The 18,487-nt window shown below is 39.2% G+C and overlaps 2 protein-coding genes across 2 annotated transcripts; one reads left to right on the top strand and one right to left on the bottom strand.

Annotated features, from left to right (window-relative positions):
* Positions 1–4,962: 4,962 nt before the first annotated feature.
* Positions 4,963–11,204, bottom strand: psmd13 (proteasome 26S subunit, non-ATPase 13). Its single transcript, XM_044357002.1, has 13 exons — positions 11,011–11,204; positions 9,824–9,902; positions 9,400–9,434; positions 9,254–9,309; positions 9,125–9,168; positions 8,954–9,040; positions 8,324–8,495; positions 8,167–8,246; positions 7,894–8,019; positions 7,211–7,273; positions 5,872–5,952; positions 5,485–5,601; positions 4,963–5,311 (listed from the first exon to the last, which is right to left on the bottom strand). Exons 1-13 carry the CDS (start codon positions 11,109–11,111, stop codon positions 5,216–5,218), a joined length of 1,137 nt encoding a protein of 378 aa, XP_044212937.1. The 5' UTR covers positions 11,112–11,204; the 3' UTR covers positions 4,963–5,215.
* A 115-nt stretch (positions 11,205–11,319) lies between these two features.
* On the top strand, positions 11,320–17,522 carry sirt3 (sirtuin 3). Its single transcript, XM_044357013.1, has 9 exons — positions 11,320–12,057; positions 12,145–12,200; positions 12,287–12,338; positions 13,824–14,003; positions 14,134–14,366; positions 14,451–14,551; positions 15,118–15,279; positions 15,787–15,999; positions 17,143–17,522. Exons 1-9 carry the CDS (start codon positions 12,011–12,013, stop codon positions 17,164–17,166), a joined length of 1,068 nt encoding a protein of 355 aa, XP_044212948.1. The 5' UTR covers positions 11,320–12,010; the 3' UTR covers positions 17,167–17,522.
* The last annotated feature ends 965 nt before the right edge of the window (positions 17,523–18,487 follow it).

Below are 18,487 nucleotides of genomic sequence, written 5' to 3'. Positions count from 1 at the left end.
TCTTTCAACGTTACAGTCTTTTTAGTGCCAAAGTTCCTCTTTTTGTTACTATACTTCCACCTGCAGCTCAACAGGGAAACACTGTCCGAGGAAACACAAAGAGAAAATTTGATGCTAAAAAGTCTGTAAATGTGTCAGATATCCACTTGATATGACTAACTCAGACTGATGAAGCCTCATATAAGATTCACATCAACTTTTAAATGACTGTGTGGACACACTGTGGGTTTTATCCTCCATCACTTCCATTGTAAACATATTTGAAGGATCTTTTAATAGCCAGTATGAACAGGAGGAAAACCTCTTTCACTGTTCATATGGACACCTGACTGCTGTTTTAAGATGGACTCGGACATCTTTTGGGCCTCTTGTATAACTGTTAATGTGAGAATTCTTTGCTTGTTCTTGTCATCTTTATTGACAGAAGCCAATGATGATCATTATAGTGAAGGTCTGCAAACAGGATGATGAAAAAGTTACCAAATCATCACTCAAAATATGAAGTTTTGTCTTACTTTTTTGTTACTTGTATTTCTTCTTTAATCCCATTTTTTTGTAATGACTTATGACCAAAATAAATTTCAGTTTCAGTATTATGCATCTCAATTTAATGTCTTTTTTCATTTTCTTCCTGTTTTAACCTTCATAACTTTAATCAGTTCTGCTAAGTTAGTTTTTCCAGCTTTGATTATTCAATCTGACTAATAAATTACATCTTACATACGGAAGTATTAAAGGGCCTGAAGAAATATTTTAAAAAGTGATTTGGTCCTACATGAACTCAACATTTTCTGCCAAAGAAAAAAAAAACAGCACAGTTTTGTTTATTTAAATTAAGAGATTTCTGCATTTGTGTTTTCGTCTGAGCTCATTTCTGTCTTATGAATATTCGTTACACTTCCTGTTTTGTTGTGATGCCCAGCGAGGAGGGTCTATCTGCAGTCTACCCCCCCCCCCCCCAACTCTGATGTTTTCACCGTAAAGACATGCTACACGACCCTCCTGACCCTTAACCATCCCCCTCCTCATGCCTAAACCTGACCAAGCGGGTGTGTCGTGTAGATGTGCGAGTCCGCAGATAGACCTACTTGGACATTTCAGTAAACGGAAACGCCATGTGACCACTCCTGAGCACCAATCAGAATTTAGTTGGTAGGTTGTTTGTTTGACAGAACGTTGTCAATCAAATCTGATCAAACCACCCAGATTAGCTGAGTTTTTGACTATAAACCATTAATTAATAATATTTAAGGATGATTTTCTCTCCAAAAATGCTTTAACTGTTTCTTGTTGGATATGTGGTAAAGTAGTCAGAAATTATTCAGACATCTTCACTTTTAACACACATTATTATGTTGTAGATTTAATTTTAAATGGATAAAATGAGCAATTTCTGCCTGTCAATCTACACTCAACAACCCATAATGTCAAAGTATAAACATGTTTTCAGAAAGTTTTGAAAATGTATTAAAAATCAAAAACTGAACTCTTTCATTCATATAAGTAGGTTATTCAGACCCTTTGCTGTGACACTTTAAATTAGATTTTTCTTTAAAAGAAAAATCTAATTTCTGACGCTGGCAGATGCCGTGAAAGCACCAAAAACATTTTCAAATGATTTACAGCTTTTCTGTAGATTCTTTTAAATTTTAAGAGAGAAAAATACATCAGATGTCACATTAACGGATGGAAATATTAAAGCTGTAGCGATAAATTCCCTGTGAAAATAACACTTGAACGCTTGAAAGTCACACAGAGCAGAAATGAATTAACGCCTCTATTTGACGTCTACATCTCTGTTGAGACACCTCACTAACGTGTTGTGATCCTTCACACGGTGTGTTTCAAACCTTCACGTCCTCAAATGTCAGAGTACATGTAAAAGCTTTATCGCAGTCGTGTCAGTGAGCAGGAGACTGTCACTTTGTAATGAATCAGTGTCGGATGTGACTGATAACTGAAAGCTGTGGAACAAATGGATGAGCTGCTGTCTGCGCGGCGTTCGTCACAATCTCATTTCCTGCTCAGTCGCTTTTTCTTTTACTTGAAGGAGTATGAAGACAAAATGAAGACAAATGTGACTTAAATCTCCCCTCAAACATTCAGGCAAGCACAGAGAAACACTCAAATTACACCGAAACCTAAAAATAAATTTGTGCAGTCGGTTACATAAACTGTATATTTTTTAAAAAAGTGTGTCGAGTGGAGGTTCATTCAATAATTTGGGGCTCCAGTCAAACACTGTCTTGCTTTACTTTTCACCCTTATCCAACTGGGAATGTTGGTATTGGCAGTGGTAACTATTAAAGGACCAATGTGTCGGATTTAGTGGCATCTAGCAGTGAAGTCCAACTGAATACACCCCTATCCATCTCTCTAGAGCCAGTGTTTGGTTTGTCCCTTCTGGGCTACTGAGCCGGGGCTAACGTTAGCTGAGAGGCTAGCGGAGTGTTAGCAGCAGCATGGCCGGAGGGAAGCACAGCCAGCTAGTCTCCAGCTAGAAGAAGCAGCGGGTCTGACGGGCAGCTTGAGTGAAGTGGAGCCTGCGGAGGAAGCACCGGGACCGTCAGGGTGAAACAGGGTGAAACAGTCCGTGGAGGAGAAGGCAACAAATCGGCCTCTCATAATCAGCAGAAAATGTTCATTTCGGCCGATACCCATGATGTGCCGATAATATCGTTCATCCCTAATCATTGAGTTTTCCTTACCTTACAGTGAGCCCTTTATATCTACAGAGGGAGCAGGTCCTCTTCCTCAGATGTTTCTACAGTAGCCCAGAAGGGACAAACCAAACACTGGCTCTTGAGAGATGGATAGGGGTGTATTCAGTTGGACCTCACTGCTAGATGCCACTAAATCCGACACATTGGTCCTTTAATAGTTACCACTGCCAATACCAACATTCCCAGTTGGATAAGGGTGAAAAGTAAAGCAAATAAAAATTGTCTGTGGAGGAGCTGCTGTGTTCGGCTGCGCAGATAGGAAGCCCTTTGGCTGACAGGATGTACCACTCTGTTTGGGGGGGGGGGGGGGGGACTTCTTCTTTTTGGTTTATAACGGCGGTTGGCAACCAGTGTTTTAAGTGCATTACCGCCACCTTCTGCCCCGGAGTGTGGACCAGAGATTAAATCCTACACATTAATCCTGTCTGTCTAATAAACTCAAAGAAAACTCTACTGCTCCACCAACTTGGCAGGTTCATAAAAGTTTTAATGCTGAGCTCCTGAACTCCAGTCTTCCTAAGTTCTTCCTTCATATATTGTCTTTCTTGATCATACTTAGTACAGTCTATGATTGCATGAATAATGTCTCCTCAGCCAGCTGGAAAAAATATGTGCATATATCGGTATCAGCAATCGGCCACAATGAGTTGGAAATATCGGCGTATCGGATATCGGCAAAAAATCCAATATTGTGCATCCCTAACAATGATTAGATATTTGCATTAACGAGCAGTTGAACAGGTATCTCATAAAGTCTGATTTTATGTGTGATCCTGTATCGTTACAGCCGTTGTTTTGTTCTACATTTTAATCCACAATGTTTCTGCTCTTTCCACACTTTCATCACACACAATGAGATCTTTTAAAAACTTCAGAAAGTACATTTAATTGCATGAACAACTTTCAGCAAAGTGAGTTCTCCAGTTAAGTCATCTAAAATCATAATTATATCAACAGTCTTCCATTATAAATCTGAGAGACAGACATTTGTATGTGAATATTAGTTCATGTGTTTGGATCTTGGTCATGATCCAGCTAACTGTCACTGAACTGCACTGTAGCAGGCTTGGGTTTAAGGACTTGTTGCTATGACAACAGTCCCAGCTTCAAAGAACCAAAGAAATGCAGATTTATGTCAAACCGTCATTATTCCAATCTGAATAACTTTGTTATCCTCGTATGAGGAACGGGGCCCCGGGCTCTGTGGGGGCCAAACCATCTGTTGCAGGACTCCTTGTTCTTCTTGTTGATGAAGATGGTTTGTTATGATTCTGGCTGGATGTTTGGGCTCGTTGTCATGCTGCAGAATACATTTGACCAATCAGACGCCTCCCTCGTGGTACTGCATTATGGATACGAATCAAAACATCTAAAGTGCCTGAACCACCAACCACAAGGGAGGAGGCTACAGGAAACACTCCAAAACCAGCAGAAACAGTCATCAATGTTTCCTCTTTCCTCAACCCGAAGTTGCTTGCACAAAATATAGATTTGTATGCGCTTGTTAATAATTTAGCATCAAAAACATCCCTCAGATTTTGAAGATCATTGGATAATTGCAGCTCATGTCTTATGGAGGTTAGAGGATTAAAGGAAAGGTTCACAATCAGGAGCCCAACTGAACACTGAAACATGTTTTTTTTACTGTGATCCTCCTGCTAATAATGACCATTAAAACCTTTCCAAGCTTACAATGTAAGTGATGGAGGACAAAATCCACAGTCATTTCCATAAAAAATGTAAAAATAAAAGTATCTAAAGCTAAAATGATGCATCAGCAATCTGAGTTAGTTAAATCAGGTGGATATCTTCCAATGTATTTTTTTTTTTAGAATAATTCCCTCTTTGTGTTTCCTCGGACAGTGTTTCTCTGTTGAGCTGCGGTGGAAGTATAGTAACAAAAAGAGGGACTTTGGCACTAAAAAGACTGTAATGTTGAAAGATATCTACTTGATCTGACTCATTTGGACGCTGAAGCTTCATATTAGCTTCAGATAAACTTTTAAATACATTTTATGCACAGAAGGAGGACTGTGGATTTTGTCCCCCATCACTTACATTGATTACAGCAAGAAAAACCTATTTCGATTTTCATTTATGCACCTCAATATTGTTTTAAGACATGAAAAATTTAATATTCAGCTAAGGAATTAAAAAACAAAAATGGAAACTTTGACCTGGATGCACATTCAAAGAAAGAAAAGGAAACGATACATATACAGATAATAACTGGCATGGCTGATATTTGGACATGTTTATTAATGTTTTAGACAATATTCTCAGTCCATATTGTGAGGATAACGTTTCAACCAATTTGTTTATTTGTAAAATACCACAGTGTAATTTACAGATTGGTAATAAACAGTGACAGTAATGAAAGAATGAACATCCGATAGAAAGAAAAAAAAAAAACAAAACAAAAAACAAACAGGAGTCGCTGTGTGCGGGGAAGGAAGTGAGGCGTCCCTCTGTGGACTGAAGAGGGAAACCGTTTAGGTGAGGATGTCGTGGGCCTGCTGCTCCACCAGCATGGCCATGTTCTTAACGTCACCGCACCAGAAGTCCAACCGCTCCTTCATGCCTTTGATCTGAAACAGAGACCAACAGGTGAGTGGTCAGACCAGCAGGTACCAGACATGACACGCAACAGAGCAGGAAACATGTTGAAGATTGAAACTTGATGCACAATAAAATGCTTGTAACGTGAATGAATTCTCTTCTGTTTTACTTATTAATCTCTTCTGTTGTGGTGTGAACTAACCTGCTGCAGGTCCAGCACTCTGGGCTGCACCCAGGTCATCTGCACCTTCTGGTCCACCTCATCAATGTTGCCTTTGATGAGGCCCACAGACAGAGCCTTCATCACCAGAAGCTCCACCTGCAGGGAAAATCATGCAGAAACCACCGTCACACAACATCAGAAACTACTACAGTCCATCGGTTCACCTCACAGGTTTCCTCACTAATATTTACTAATTCACAATTAAAATGTTAAACTACTTCAAGATCACCTCCATCCAGGTGTTAAAAACAGGAAGTTACGATAGAAAAACAACATTATTCTTTCTGGTAATAAAAAGTCGATCATGCTCATCACTGTTGAAGGATTTAATGACATTTGATGAAATACTCTCATCATCCAACTGACCTCATTAACGGGGATTTTGGCGCTCTGGCCGATCTCAGTGAAGGTCAGCTGCCTGTGGTTGGCAGGACGAGTGAAAGTCATCTGGAGGAGGAAGGAGACAGAGTTTAAACCTTCACATCGACACTCATCTCCTGCTCATCTCTGTCACTCTACAATTATCTCAGAAAGCTTTTAAGAGATTTGTGCGTTCTGGTGAAATAAGCGGCGGTGTTTTAAACTTGGTGACAAGCTAACAGCTGCTAACCAGATGTTAGATTAACGCAGTTCATTTAAGAGATGATGATATTTGTATCAACTGCTCAGGTTTGGGCAACAAATTATGACTGTCTGACCGACCTTATGTTAGTCATATTGATATGTTTAATAAATATATTCCTTCATACAGTGTCAGTTAAAATAACGTCACTCTATACTCTAAAAGATCCAGCTGATTGGATGATGATAAAGTCATAAAAGTGTTATATATAATATATACATTTCACTTTATATTTTCCGTTTTAGCAAACAAATACCTAAAATAGTGAATATGGTAACTAAATATCATTCAGTAATATATCATAAGAGCTCCACTGTGAGGACTGAGAACCTAATGCTCAGGTGTATTTAATGAGGTATCATTTGATTAATCGTAACCGAGGTAAATGTGATAATTAATTGTGATATTTGTTTCAGGTGAGAAGTAAAAGCTGACTGGAGCAACACAGCTGATATGACAACTTCCTCCTTCGTTCATCATCTTGTTCTTTCTCTTCCTTAAAGGCTCAGACTGTGAGGATGGTCTGTGATTGGTCAACAGAGCTAATTTGCGTGTTAAAAGTTCACCAAAGATGAAATCTACACAAAAACTGCACGTATCGACTCCTCCTGCATGAGTGACTCCATTCAAATCAAGTTTATTCTGCTCTGAGATTTCACAGTTTTTAATGCTGGTCTGATGAGGCCTGAAGTGGGTTTACAAAGTCTGACACTGGTGGTCCCCCCTCAGACAACTCTGTGGATTCAGTGCGTCGGCTGTGGGAACAACTTGAGCCCTGTGTTATTACCAATTAGCATTGTACTCATGATACATTACTTTGATACTGAAGTTAAAAATGTGACAATTCTCAGGAAAGTTCTGAAGTGTGTTTTCTTTATGATTTATGAATGTTTAGGTGATATATTAGTCACACTCAATCTAAGACAGCTGTGTGTTAAGAGTTGACTGAGTTATAACTTGAAGGAATCCGAGTTTTGATGCAATTTGTGGCTCATTCTTCACATCTCTGAGAACGCAAATGGTAAAAAAAAAAAAAAAAAAAAAAAATCACAGATCAGGGCTAAAACACAACTGGAATCTCACCTCCATCACGCAGAGCAGCTGGATCTTCTGCATCAGTTTGGCTTCATGTGCTGCGAGGTCCGGCTAGGATCAAGAGAGGAAACATCAATCAGACAGTTAATAATTAAAGTTGATCCACATGAATGAGTGAAAAACTTTCTGTCAAACTCCAGATAAAATTATTCTGCTTCTGGACGCAGGATACAAAACACCTCAGCTGCTGAGTGTCGACATTTCTACTTAATGTTACAAAATACAAAGACCCTTTATCAGGAGGACGTGTCACTGCAACACTCTGTATGCAGGCTGTGTGGACGGTGTTTTTATTCTGTCTTTTATATCCTAAAACAAACTATCAGTAGGTGGATAAAAGGTTCTTCATTCATCATTAGAGAGCTTTAAAGATGTATTCTTCTACCTGGTCACAGATATCCAGTAAACTACTCTACAGTAGGATCATCTCACAGTTAAATAAACAATTTTAAAGAAAGCAGAACGTAAAAATCCCCCAAAATCAAACTGTTCCTTTTCACCTTATTGACAGTGAAACAGAAAGATCCAGAAAACTGTTTTTTATTCTAAATGATAAACTGCAAAATACATGAATTAACACTCATGTTTTTAGTCTTAACATGCTGCTCAGAGGTGATTTAAAACCTCTATTGTCTCAGTCTATGTTGAACAGTTGTATGAAAGTGAATCACCTGTTGGCCCCAGGCTGATTTGAAGCCCTGGAATTTCTCCACATTGCCTCCGTTGAAGGCGTATAGTGTGTCGATGAGCCACTGTTTGTCTGTGTTCCTCAGCGACTCCAGCACAGGATGCATCAGCTGCAACGACAAAATGGCAGACGCGCTCATTAGCACGCTGAGCTTCAGGTGAAAGGCTAACCAGCGTTCATAAAAAAACCAAAACAAAACAAAACAAAACAAAAAACAGCACACGAAGAGAACGCTGTGTTTAGTGAAAAAACCCACCAGCTCTCCGAAGTTGTAAACTCCTTCTCCTAAGAGTCCAGCCAGTCCCAGTGTGAACGCCCTCTCCTGCTTCTCTGTCTCTGTGGAAAAACAACAACAACAGTTCATCTCTCTGCTGTTAATACAAAAGACTCCCTGTGCCTCCGTCATCGCTCACCTGGAAGGTCTTTGATGTCCACACATCCGAGGTAGCGCAGAGCGTCCTTGTAGTAGGAGGCGTGGTTCCCGATGATGCGATAATATTTGCTGGACAGGTCGTAAAATCTGCCGTGGACCGACGTCACTCCGGGCAAGTTATTCAACATTTCCTCCACCTCTTCAATTATTTTCTGGAAGTGCAGAAGACAACGAGGCAATCAGCGTTGATCAAGGCGTAAAGCAGCGGATCATATTTGTTCTGATTGGATGTTTTTGCCTGGTTCAGCTAGAGATATCATATATTGTTTTCAGGATAAGTTAGGCTGCTTAAAGATGACATCATCTGGCAGGTCAGCAGTAATTAACATGTTCTAGTAAAGTTTTTATTAGGGACGAACCAATCTGACTTTTCTATCCTTTGAAAAATTATTTCTGTAAGAAAAAGGAGATAAAACACACTCCTGTTGTTTTGTTGCACAGCTGTTGGTTTTTGACGCTCTGCTTTAACGAATCATGTGTGATCATAACAAGCAGCTTGACGTTCAGCATGTGCCGTAACGTGTGATTATCTGAATGTAAGGTGTAAGGCTCGTTTTGCGTCAGCGAATGTAAAAAAAAGGGAGGCGGCAGAGATTTTAGGAGCTCTTACCTTTGTAGCAGGAAGATCATTGATCTCCAGTTTAAGGCTGCCGATAGATGTCTTGCAGAGAATGACGGCTTCTTCGCTGCTTTTCACCTGAATCAGACAGAGACTCGTTAAAATCTGATTGTAAAATGCATCAGTTACATTTCAAAACCTGTGATGTTTCAATCAACTTACTTTTTCCTTGGTCTTCTCCAGAAAAACGATGGCATCTTTAGGATCTGGAAACAAAAACTATTGTCTTAAAACCCCAAAATAAACATATTCTGCAGAGAAATATTCCCTCCTGCATCAACGTGTCCTTACCTGTCATCTGTCTGGCAACATACAGAATGATCTCCATGAGGGACAATGGATTGATTCTGTTGAGGGATCAAAAACGATGAATTAGCAGCTGAATAAGCAAACACATATAAATACTGAATTGGCAGATGTTACAATTTCTAGCTCACCTGTGTTCAAAGTCACTGAGGAAATTTTCATAGAGCTGGAAGAAGAAAATACAAAACAGTCAGATCACAGACAAAGCTAAAATATGAAATGTTCATCTCATTAGAAACCGTTTCTCTACTGCGACTTTAACAAGTGTTTGGGTTTTGTTCTGTTCCTGATGGTTTGCTAAATGCTGCTGCAATATGAATGGTGTGGCTCATATAACTGGATTAAACAGAGTGGTTCAGTCCTCAATGGAAGAAACTGAAACGCAATGACGTAATTAATTTCCCTTGAGAGTTATATACAAATGAGAAATCAATAGCTTCATTAGTGATCGTATATCACACTACATGATATGAAATTCTGGCAACAGACATCATTGTGCATCCTCTACACTCATTCAAAGTATTACAGTACAACGTGTGACTGTGGTGCGGTTACCTGTATGAGGCCATCTCCTGTTTTGAAGCAAGGGTCTTTAACAAAGTCTGTCAGCTTCAGAGTCAACTGATGCCACAATCTGTCAATAAAAAAAACACACAGTGTCAGTCACCAGCTCATCATGTTGTTTCACTACAGCTTTCTGACAAAAACTACAGCATGAAAACAAACATAGGGAGTGATACTGATGGTTAGTGAGTGACCAATGATGGTTTAGGTGTATATAAACATTTAGGAGACCCTAGTTGCATCCACAGTCTTTAAATGTTGTGGGACAAAACATGGTAAGGTCCAAAGGAGAAGAATATGTTTTAAATGCACCGTTTATTACAACGTTAAAGGACAGCTTCACAAGTTTTCAAGCGTGTGTATTTAAACAACAGTCAGGTGTCCATCTGAAAGAGGTTTTTCCTCGCTGTAATCATTCCTCCTGTTCATACTGGCTATTAAAAGATCTCCTTCAAATGTGCTTTCAATGTAAGTGATGGGGATGAAGCTTCATATTAACTTTTAAATACATTTTTGCACAGATGGAGGACTGTGGATTTAGTCCCCCATCACTTACATAGTAAGTGCATTATGAAGGGATCTTCTAATGGTCAGTATGAACAGGAGGAATGATTACAGCAAGAAAAACATGTTTCAATGCTCATTTGGGCTCCTGACTGTTGTTTTATGACAGACTTGACAATTTGTGAACCCGTCCTTTAATGTTATTGGGCTGTTCGTCAAGACAAGTTAACATTGACTATATTTGATGGACATTCATTTATATTTTAGAGGGCAAACTTTTACATGACACATTTAAGTGTCATGATTTTCAATCATATTGCCGTGTTCTAACAAAACAGTGGGAAAGCACAGATTTTATGTGCAGTTGTACAATGACTATGATTAACTCTGCTAGAAGCTACACAACAGCTAGTAAAACTTCAGTCTGATGAACTTTGTCATCCGCAAGCCGAAATTTCTGGTATTTTGCTGAAAGCTACAACCACGGTCAGACTATTTGCTCAGCATATAATATTAGTCGCCACGTTTCTGCTTTGATTTTAAATAAGACACTTGCTAAACCTGAGCTAACGCTAGTGCCGTACATGACTCAGCGTGCATTTCCATTGAACGAGCTAGCTTACCTTGGCTAGTTTAGCGCTAGCACGGCAGACGAACAGAAGATTTTTTTTTACCTTTTGTTGTGCAGTTCCTCCAGCGTGTGCCACTCCGACGCCATCTCCGGCGTTGAGCTGTTGCTCTGCTGTTGTTTGAGGTACCCGGTGACATCTTTCATGGTAGCGACAAGTTAAAAGTTAAATTTATTGGGGACTGATGAGTGTTGTTGAATTTTCTGCTAACGTCAAGTAGCCTGTCGTGTTGTGGGGTTGACGCAAAGAATTATGGGACATGAAGTAGGCGTTTCCAACGGTTACCGGTTAGCTGATGTTCGCTCAAAAATATGATCTAAAGTTCATTTATTGACAGTTTTATACGTTATACACATTGGCCCGTGGGTTGTTAATCATTAAACAATGAAAATGCAATTAAATAAAATAGGCGGCAAGGTTATGTAGCTAACGGCCGAGCTGTGTTGTGTAGCTATTGTTAGGCTATATCAGACATTACGGTATACGGTAGTCTGGCGCCTCATAAGGAGGTCTAACACAGCAAAGATTTCAGCACCATTTAGCTAATATTCGCTCAAAATGTGATGTAAAGTTGGTTTATTAACAGTAAAACACGTAATATATATTATTCAGTGGGTTGTTCATCATTAAGAAACGATGGATAATTGAACAAAAATGTAGCTAACGGTTGAGTTGTCTTGTATAGCTACCTTTTATTGTACATTACGGTACTCTGGCGCGTCATACGGAGGTCAAATAACTACAATAACATTTCAGCACCATTTAGCTCATGCTCGTTCAAAATGTGATGTGAAGTTGGTTTATTAACAGTTAAACACTTAATAGATGTTATCCAGTGGGTTGTTCATCATTAATAAACGACGGATAATTAAACAAAAAGTGATGTAGCTTACGGTTGAGCTGTTTTGTGTAGCTACCTTTTTATTGTACACTACGGTACTGTGGCGCGTCATAAGGAGGTCAAAGGACTACAACAAAACACATTTCAGCAGACTGTCATTAGTTTCCCTATTTATTTGACCCTATAAGGACTAAACGCGTTAATATGTCGTGTTTGCGTTTAGGAAACTGCTTGTGGAAAGTAGGAATCAGGTAATGAAACTCTGCGGGTAGCTTAGTGTGCAGTCACAGCTGTGTTATGGCTTCTGTAGTGAGTTCCTCTTTAATGTCACCTGTCAGGTTTTGTTTGTATCGCAGTTTGTGTTCAAGAGCAAGCAGGACGGTGTGTGCAAACGGTTAGTACACAGACTCAGCTGACATTAATCGGTATGAGAAGTATTTATGATTGATAATATATGACACATGCATTGTGTTTTTATAGGCTTTGGTGAAAGGAGTTTGTGTCCAGCTCGAGGTGCAGCAGCGCCGTCCAGGTATTTCACCAGGATCCTGACAGTTCACCAGTCCTGTCTGGGTTAAGGGTCATGTTTGCATCTCCAAATGTGACATGAAAATGAGAATCATATCACACACACCAGAGATAAATATGTCCATTCAGGGTCAGACTCATATGTAAACCAGATGTAAAATATGGGCAGTGGTTTGTTCAAGTACTGTACTTAAGTACAATTTTGAGGTACTTTACTTGAATATTTCCATTCGATGCTACTTTATACTTCCACTCCACTACATTTATTTGACAGCTTTAGTTACTTTTCAGATGAAGATTTGACACAATGGATGCAAATGCTGCAAATGACACCTTGAATTTTCCATCCACTGTAATGGTGCAGGCCTGCAAAATGATATATTGGACTTAAGTAATTCATTCAGTCACATAGCTTCAATGAATAATTATAATATATGTATGTGACATTTTTAAAAGGGGGGGTGCTTTATCTAACTTGTAAGCCATTTGTAACAGGAGTATGGGGAATGTCAGTATCTGCCTGTTGTGTCTAAGGATTATTACTACAGTCTGTTCCAACGGACCAAACTGAATAGTTTCTTTAAAGGATCATACCGTCTGCTTACTGCATGTTTTTGTCTATTTACTACAGACATCAGTCAGGTGCCCATATGAATATTAATAAAGGTTTTAATTGCTGTAATTGTTCCTCCTGTTCATACCGGCCATTAAAAGATCAAATCCTAATGTGCTTTCAGTGTAAATGATGGAGGACAAAATACACAGTCCTTGGACACAACCCCTTACTTAAAGGCAGCTGTGGGTGTCATTTTATTTCAGGCTCTGGCTCCTTAAGACACTGGTTGCTATGCAGGTTTCCATTTGAACCACTACAAGTAATCACTAGTAGACAGAAGTAACAAAGGCATAACTTTGATATATCTTTCAGTCAGTTGTAGTGTATATATATACAGTATGTAGCACTTACTGAGTGTAAATTATTCCTATTTTAGAATGATGCTGTAATTATTTTGTATATGTGCAGATGTTAGGTGCTCTTAAGTAGACACTTATCAATGTGGTGACTCCAACAAGTGCATAAATGTTTTGTTTATGAAGTCTACCACAGACCGCAGGTAGACGATGAAGACTGTGGTTCTTAGGACACAACAGTCTTTCCCATTTTGTCCAATCAGAGCGATGCTGGCTTCTGCACCTTCAAGCTGCAACATAGTGAAGTCAGGATAATAAGAGCAATTTAAATGATTTCAAGTGGAACAAATAAAATGTGCTTATAACAAAAAGAGATGAGACAGTACCAGACTGACAGCAGTTTCTCTGCTTATGGTGCCGAAACAGTGATGTCACCTGAAATTCAAACAGTTTGTAGTTTCGTGGTGGTTCACATCTCAGTAATAAACTGACCCTTCCACTGAATCTCATATTTATGTGCAGTGTCTCAGTGAAGTTCACGCACAAACTGTTTCATCTCTGTTTTGCATCTTCACAGACAAACAAGCTCTCCCCGCTGGGATGGAGCTCGAGGACTTTTCTCCCGTGGCGGAGGTGCAGCCGGCGAGCAGCAGACCCTGGAGAGCATTGCCAAGAACATCCGAGAGCGGCAGTACAAGAGGGTCGTAGTGATGGCCGGAGCAGGGATCAGCACTCCTAGTGGCATCCCAGATTTCAGGTAAAAAAAAAAAAAAAAAAGTTAGATGTGGTTTCCTGTCTTCATATTCTAGCGTTTCTATAAATACAAATCTGTAAATATCAGGTGTATTCTGGGGTCTATCAACAGATGAGTGTTTATTCCCTCACAGGTCCCCAGGCAGCGGTCTCTATGACAACCTGCAGCAGTATAACCTGCCTTACGCGGAGGCCATATTCGAGATCGGCTTTTTCCATCATAACCCTGAACCCTTCTTCGCCCTGGCCAAAGAGCTGTACCCGGGTAATTACCAGCCCAATGTCACACACTACTTTGTACGGCTGCTTCACGAGAAGGGTCTGCTTCTCAGGATGTACACGCAGAACATCGACGGGCTGGAAAGATGTATGTATTTATATCTTTTTGATATATCAAAGGAATTATTTCATATTATTTCATGCTTGTTTACTCGTGATCGTCTGTGTCAAGTGGCAGGGATTCCCGCTAAGATGCTGGTGGAGGCTCATGGTACGTTTGCAACGGCCACCTGCACTGTTTGCAGGAGACAATATGAAGGAGAAGACCTACGAGTGAGTTTGATCTGCACGTTTGGTCAACATTTACATCAATTACATTCTTTTGATTAATCGTTTAGTCTATCAAAAGTCAGAAAATGGTGAAAAACGTCAGTCACCGTTTCACAAAGCCCAAGCTGACGTCCACAAATGTCTTATTTTGTCCCGAACAACAGTCCAAAACTCGAAGATATTCAGTTTACTGTCATAGAGGACTAAAGAAACCAGAAAATATTCACATTTGAGAGGCTGGAACCAGAGAATTTGGACTTTTTTTCTCAACAAGCGACTCAAAAAGATTCATCGATTATCAAAATAGTTGGCGATTAATTTAGTTGTTGGCAACTAATTGTTGCAGCTCTACTCTAAACTGGTGGTGATGTTACAAATCACGCTCGTAGGTACACGTGTTAATCTGAGATTTAAGATGAGCTCAGAGAAACTTTCCTCCTTCAGCAGATGAATGAAAACAAACTCTACAAACAACTGAAGGAACAAGAAGAAAAACAAATTCTCTTCTTTTACATGTTTTAGTCGAGGAGACTTAAATGATTTTGTGTGTTTTTCCTGTGTTTCATCAGCCAGACGTGATGAGCGGGACGGTCCCTAAGTGTCCGACCTGTACGGGCGTAGTAAAGCCCAACATCGTCTTTTTTGGGGAGGAGCTCCCGCCTCACTTCTTCAAATACCTCACAGACTTCCCACTGGCAGACCTGCTGATCATCATGGGCACTTCGCTGGAGGTGAGCGCCAAAACTCCGGCGGAAACAACGTCAGGGGCCTTTTTTAATCTGACGTATTTCCATCTGAAACAAAAAGTCAGGCTGGGAGAGAACATGAGCTGAGTGGGCTGGAACAGAACAAACATAGAAACTGACTCAGTACTTCAGATATGTTCCATTCATGCTGCTCTCAGAGTTGAAACATTATATTACAGCAAGGACATGTTGTTAAATTAAATGTTACTGGTACTACTGGTGCAAAATGTTCTGTTTGCTGCTTGAAATATACTTATTTGTGGAAGAATTAAAAAGATTTTAATAGGAAAACATACAAAGTCTTTCCATATATTATCAAATACATGTTAAATCTGTTTATTGTGATAGTTTCAAGCAGGATCAGGGTCTCGTGAGAGTTTTTACATATTAAAAGTTTAAAGAAAAGAGTCTTAACAGAACACTAAGTTGTTATAACTGATGTAGCACCTGCAGCACATTAAACCATCAACTTATTCACTCTCTGTCCTGCAGGTGGAGCCCTTCGCCAGTCTGTCAGGAGCCGTACGCAGCTCTGTTCCCCGACTCCTCATCAACAGGGACTTGGTGGGTCCGTTCGCCTGGAGAAGCCGCCGACCTCATGACGTGGTGCAGCTGGGCGACGTGGTCAGCGGCGTGCAAGCCTTGTCCGACGCCCTCGGCTGGACTCAGGAGCTGGACGCTCTGATGGCGGCCGCTGCTGAGAAAGTGAGGTTTTTGTTTTTTTTGTTTACAAGCTCACACTTACGTTATAACTCTTCAGCGTCAGGGTTCACGTGAGCCTTTGTGGTTATTTACTTTTTATACACTGAAGTCCATGTTGGTATTTAATCAAAAGTCTCTCAGCTTTTGGTTTTTAACCTTCATCAGAGCAAAATAAACTCTCACATCAGATAGAACAACTGTCAAGTACAAGCTCCTCACATCCAATATATTACAAAACTGAGGATAAATCAATTAGAGCTGCAGTGATTAGTTAATTAATTGATTTACAGAACAATCAACAGCTATTTTGATGATCAATTAATAGTTTCAGTCATTTTGCTTGATTTGCTGTCTTTCCTTGTCATATATGACGGTAAATTAAATATCTTTACATATTAGACGGTTAATTAGACAAAATAAGCAAGTTGAAGATGTCACTGTGGCCTCTGAGAAAATGCAAACGCCATTTTTTCACTATTTTTTAACATTTCATAGACTAAACAGTTAATCGAGAAAGTAATCTTCAGATTAATCGATAATGAGAATAATTGTTAGTTGCAGCCCTAAAATCAATACAGAAAACAGTCAGAAATCTAAATAAAAGAAGCAAAACTGGAAATAATAATAATAATAATAATGATAGAAAAGTGTATTTTGGTTATTATTTACACTCATAAATAACAGACATGTTGTTATTACTTACCTAATAAAGTTGTTATGGCGAGTTAGTTTCTATTAACACATCCGGCAGACACAGAGCAACATTATTGATCATTTAGTGTTGCGTTTGTGGCCTCCTGATGAATATAAGACTAATATTCAATCACTTCTAGCTCTGCTTGAGTCTCACACACACACATACACACTCACACACACCAATTTGATCCAATGTCAACATAAAAACATTGATTAGCGCAGCTTTAATGACCAAAATCTTTTTTGATCAAATACCTGCACGTGTGCAGAGCCTTCCTGCACCTCACCGTTGTGTTGTAAGTCCGGTGATAAAACCGCTCAAAAGATAAAACTAAAATCATACAAAGCTGAACAGGATTTAGTCATAAAGTTGTGAAAGATGCAGTGATTTAGAAGCACGAGTTCCACTGATAAGTTCACTTATGTTAATGTTTATACTTTTATCTGCAGGCCTCAACAAAGACTGAAGAGTGAGACTGTTTCACTGCATCAAGCTGGAGGTTTGACCTTATTTACTGCACCCGCTAATGAAAAACACCCAAACTGAGGGACTACATCCAGCCGACTGAGGATCATGTAATAACAGACATACTGGAGTCGATGGAAACTCACAGACTGGCAAAAAAAGGAACAGCAGCAATGGAAATGTAATATAACAGAAGTGTTTCTCAGTTAAATATGACTCAGATACAGACGACAGTGACACACAGTGATGCTGTGGGAAAATCAAATCAGGTGCTTTTTGTCTCAACAAAAAAGAAAATGTCAAAATGAGTGATATGTACAGTAGAAAACCTTGTGGACCTTTATAAAGAAGATGTTCAATAAGATGTATTTTATTTATTAGTCTCTGGTTTCTTGAAGCTGTGTGGAAAAATTCTTTGTAAGAAATGACTTAACGGTGGCCTTTGTATGAAGAATCAGCCATTTAATTCTTCCGAAATCCCTGAAAATCAAAAGTTCAGTTATTAAGAATATAGAATAAGAATTAAGAATATATATATATATATATATACATAGATACATACATATATAAGGAAATTAAGATGATTGTTTTAGCTTTTAAAGCTTGTCAGGACTCTAATATACAAAAACATCAGAGGAAGACTAATAGTTTCATTTAAGAAATTCTCAGTAATTTCCTAAAATGTAGTTTTAAGCAAAAATGACTCAAAAAGGAGGAAATGACGCATTAGTTAGTGACTGTTCTCAGCCAGGATATGCACACAATACTTGTTAGTAGATCAATTCATTGTTGGTTTTGGTGTTTTTTGACAATAAGAAAAATAAAGAATATCACCAGACTAACTTACTTTAAATCAAAACGTGTTTTAACCAGCAGAGGGCGGCAGAGGACAGCCTTTATAGTGCTGAAGATTTCTGTTTGACTGGTTACAGACTGTAGGTGGTGGTGTTGGTGGTTTTATAATAATACCTGCCAATAAAACTGATCTCAGTTGTCAGAGCTGCTGCAGAAAAGATTCTCTGGGCAACAACAGTGAACAATAAACTTCATCTGTAATATGTTTATACAGTGTCTCATTAAAGCAGAATCACAGCAATTTAACAATCTGCAGGATGGTATATCTTCATTCAGAGCTCAGGAAGTTGAATTTAAGTCTTAAGGTAAAGATCAGAAAGTCCCTAAATGATGTGATGTGACTATAAACAGTGCAGTGCAACAGCAGTATGTACTGCATGGAGTCTCCTTTGATGACTCCTCTGTATATTCTGGATATAAACCGTTTTCACAGCACTTTAGTTCCATTCAAGCATCTGAGGGAGCCAATTCATC

This window comes from Thunnus albacares, chromosome 1 (genome assembly GCF_914725855.1).
Source record: "Thunnus albacares chromosome 1, fThuAlb1.1, whole genome shotgun sequence".
Lineage (NCBI taxonomy): Eukaryota > Metazoa > Chordata > Actinopteri > Scombriformes > Scombridae > Thunnus > Thunnus albacares.
This window is presented reverse-complemented; position numbering and strand designations above follow the sequence as displayed.

Bases quoted from the DNA above. Each gene is read 5' to 3' on its own strand.
- psmd13 (XM_044357002.1), bottom strand. From the start codon at position 11,111: ATGAAAGATGTCACCGGGTACCTCAAACAACAGCAGAGCAACAGCTCA. The intron at 9,310-9,399 runs GTGAGCTAGAAA...ATCCCTCAACAG, and splicing joins CTCAGTGACTTTGAACACAG to AATCAATCCATTGTCCCTCA. The intron at 7,274-7,893 runs GTGATTCACTTT...TCTTGATCCTAG, and splicing joins AATCAGCCTGGGGCCAACAG to CCGGACCTCGCAGCACATGA.
- sirt3 (XM_044357013.1), top strand. From the start codon at position 12,011: ATGTCGTGTTTGCGTTTAGGAAACTGCTTGTGGAAAGTAGGAATCAG. The intron at 12,201-12,286 runs GTTAGTACACAG...GTGTTTTTATAG, and splicing joins CAGGACGGTGTGTGCAAACG to GCTTTGGTGAAAGGAGTTTG. The intron at 15,280-15,786 runs GTGAGCGCCAAA...TCTGTCCTGCAG, and splicing joins TCATGGGCACTTCGCTGGAG to GTGGAGCCCTTCGCCAGTCT.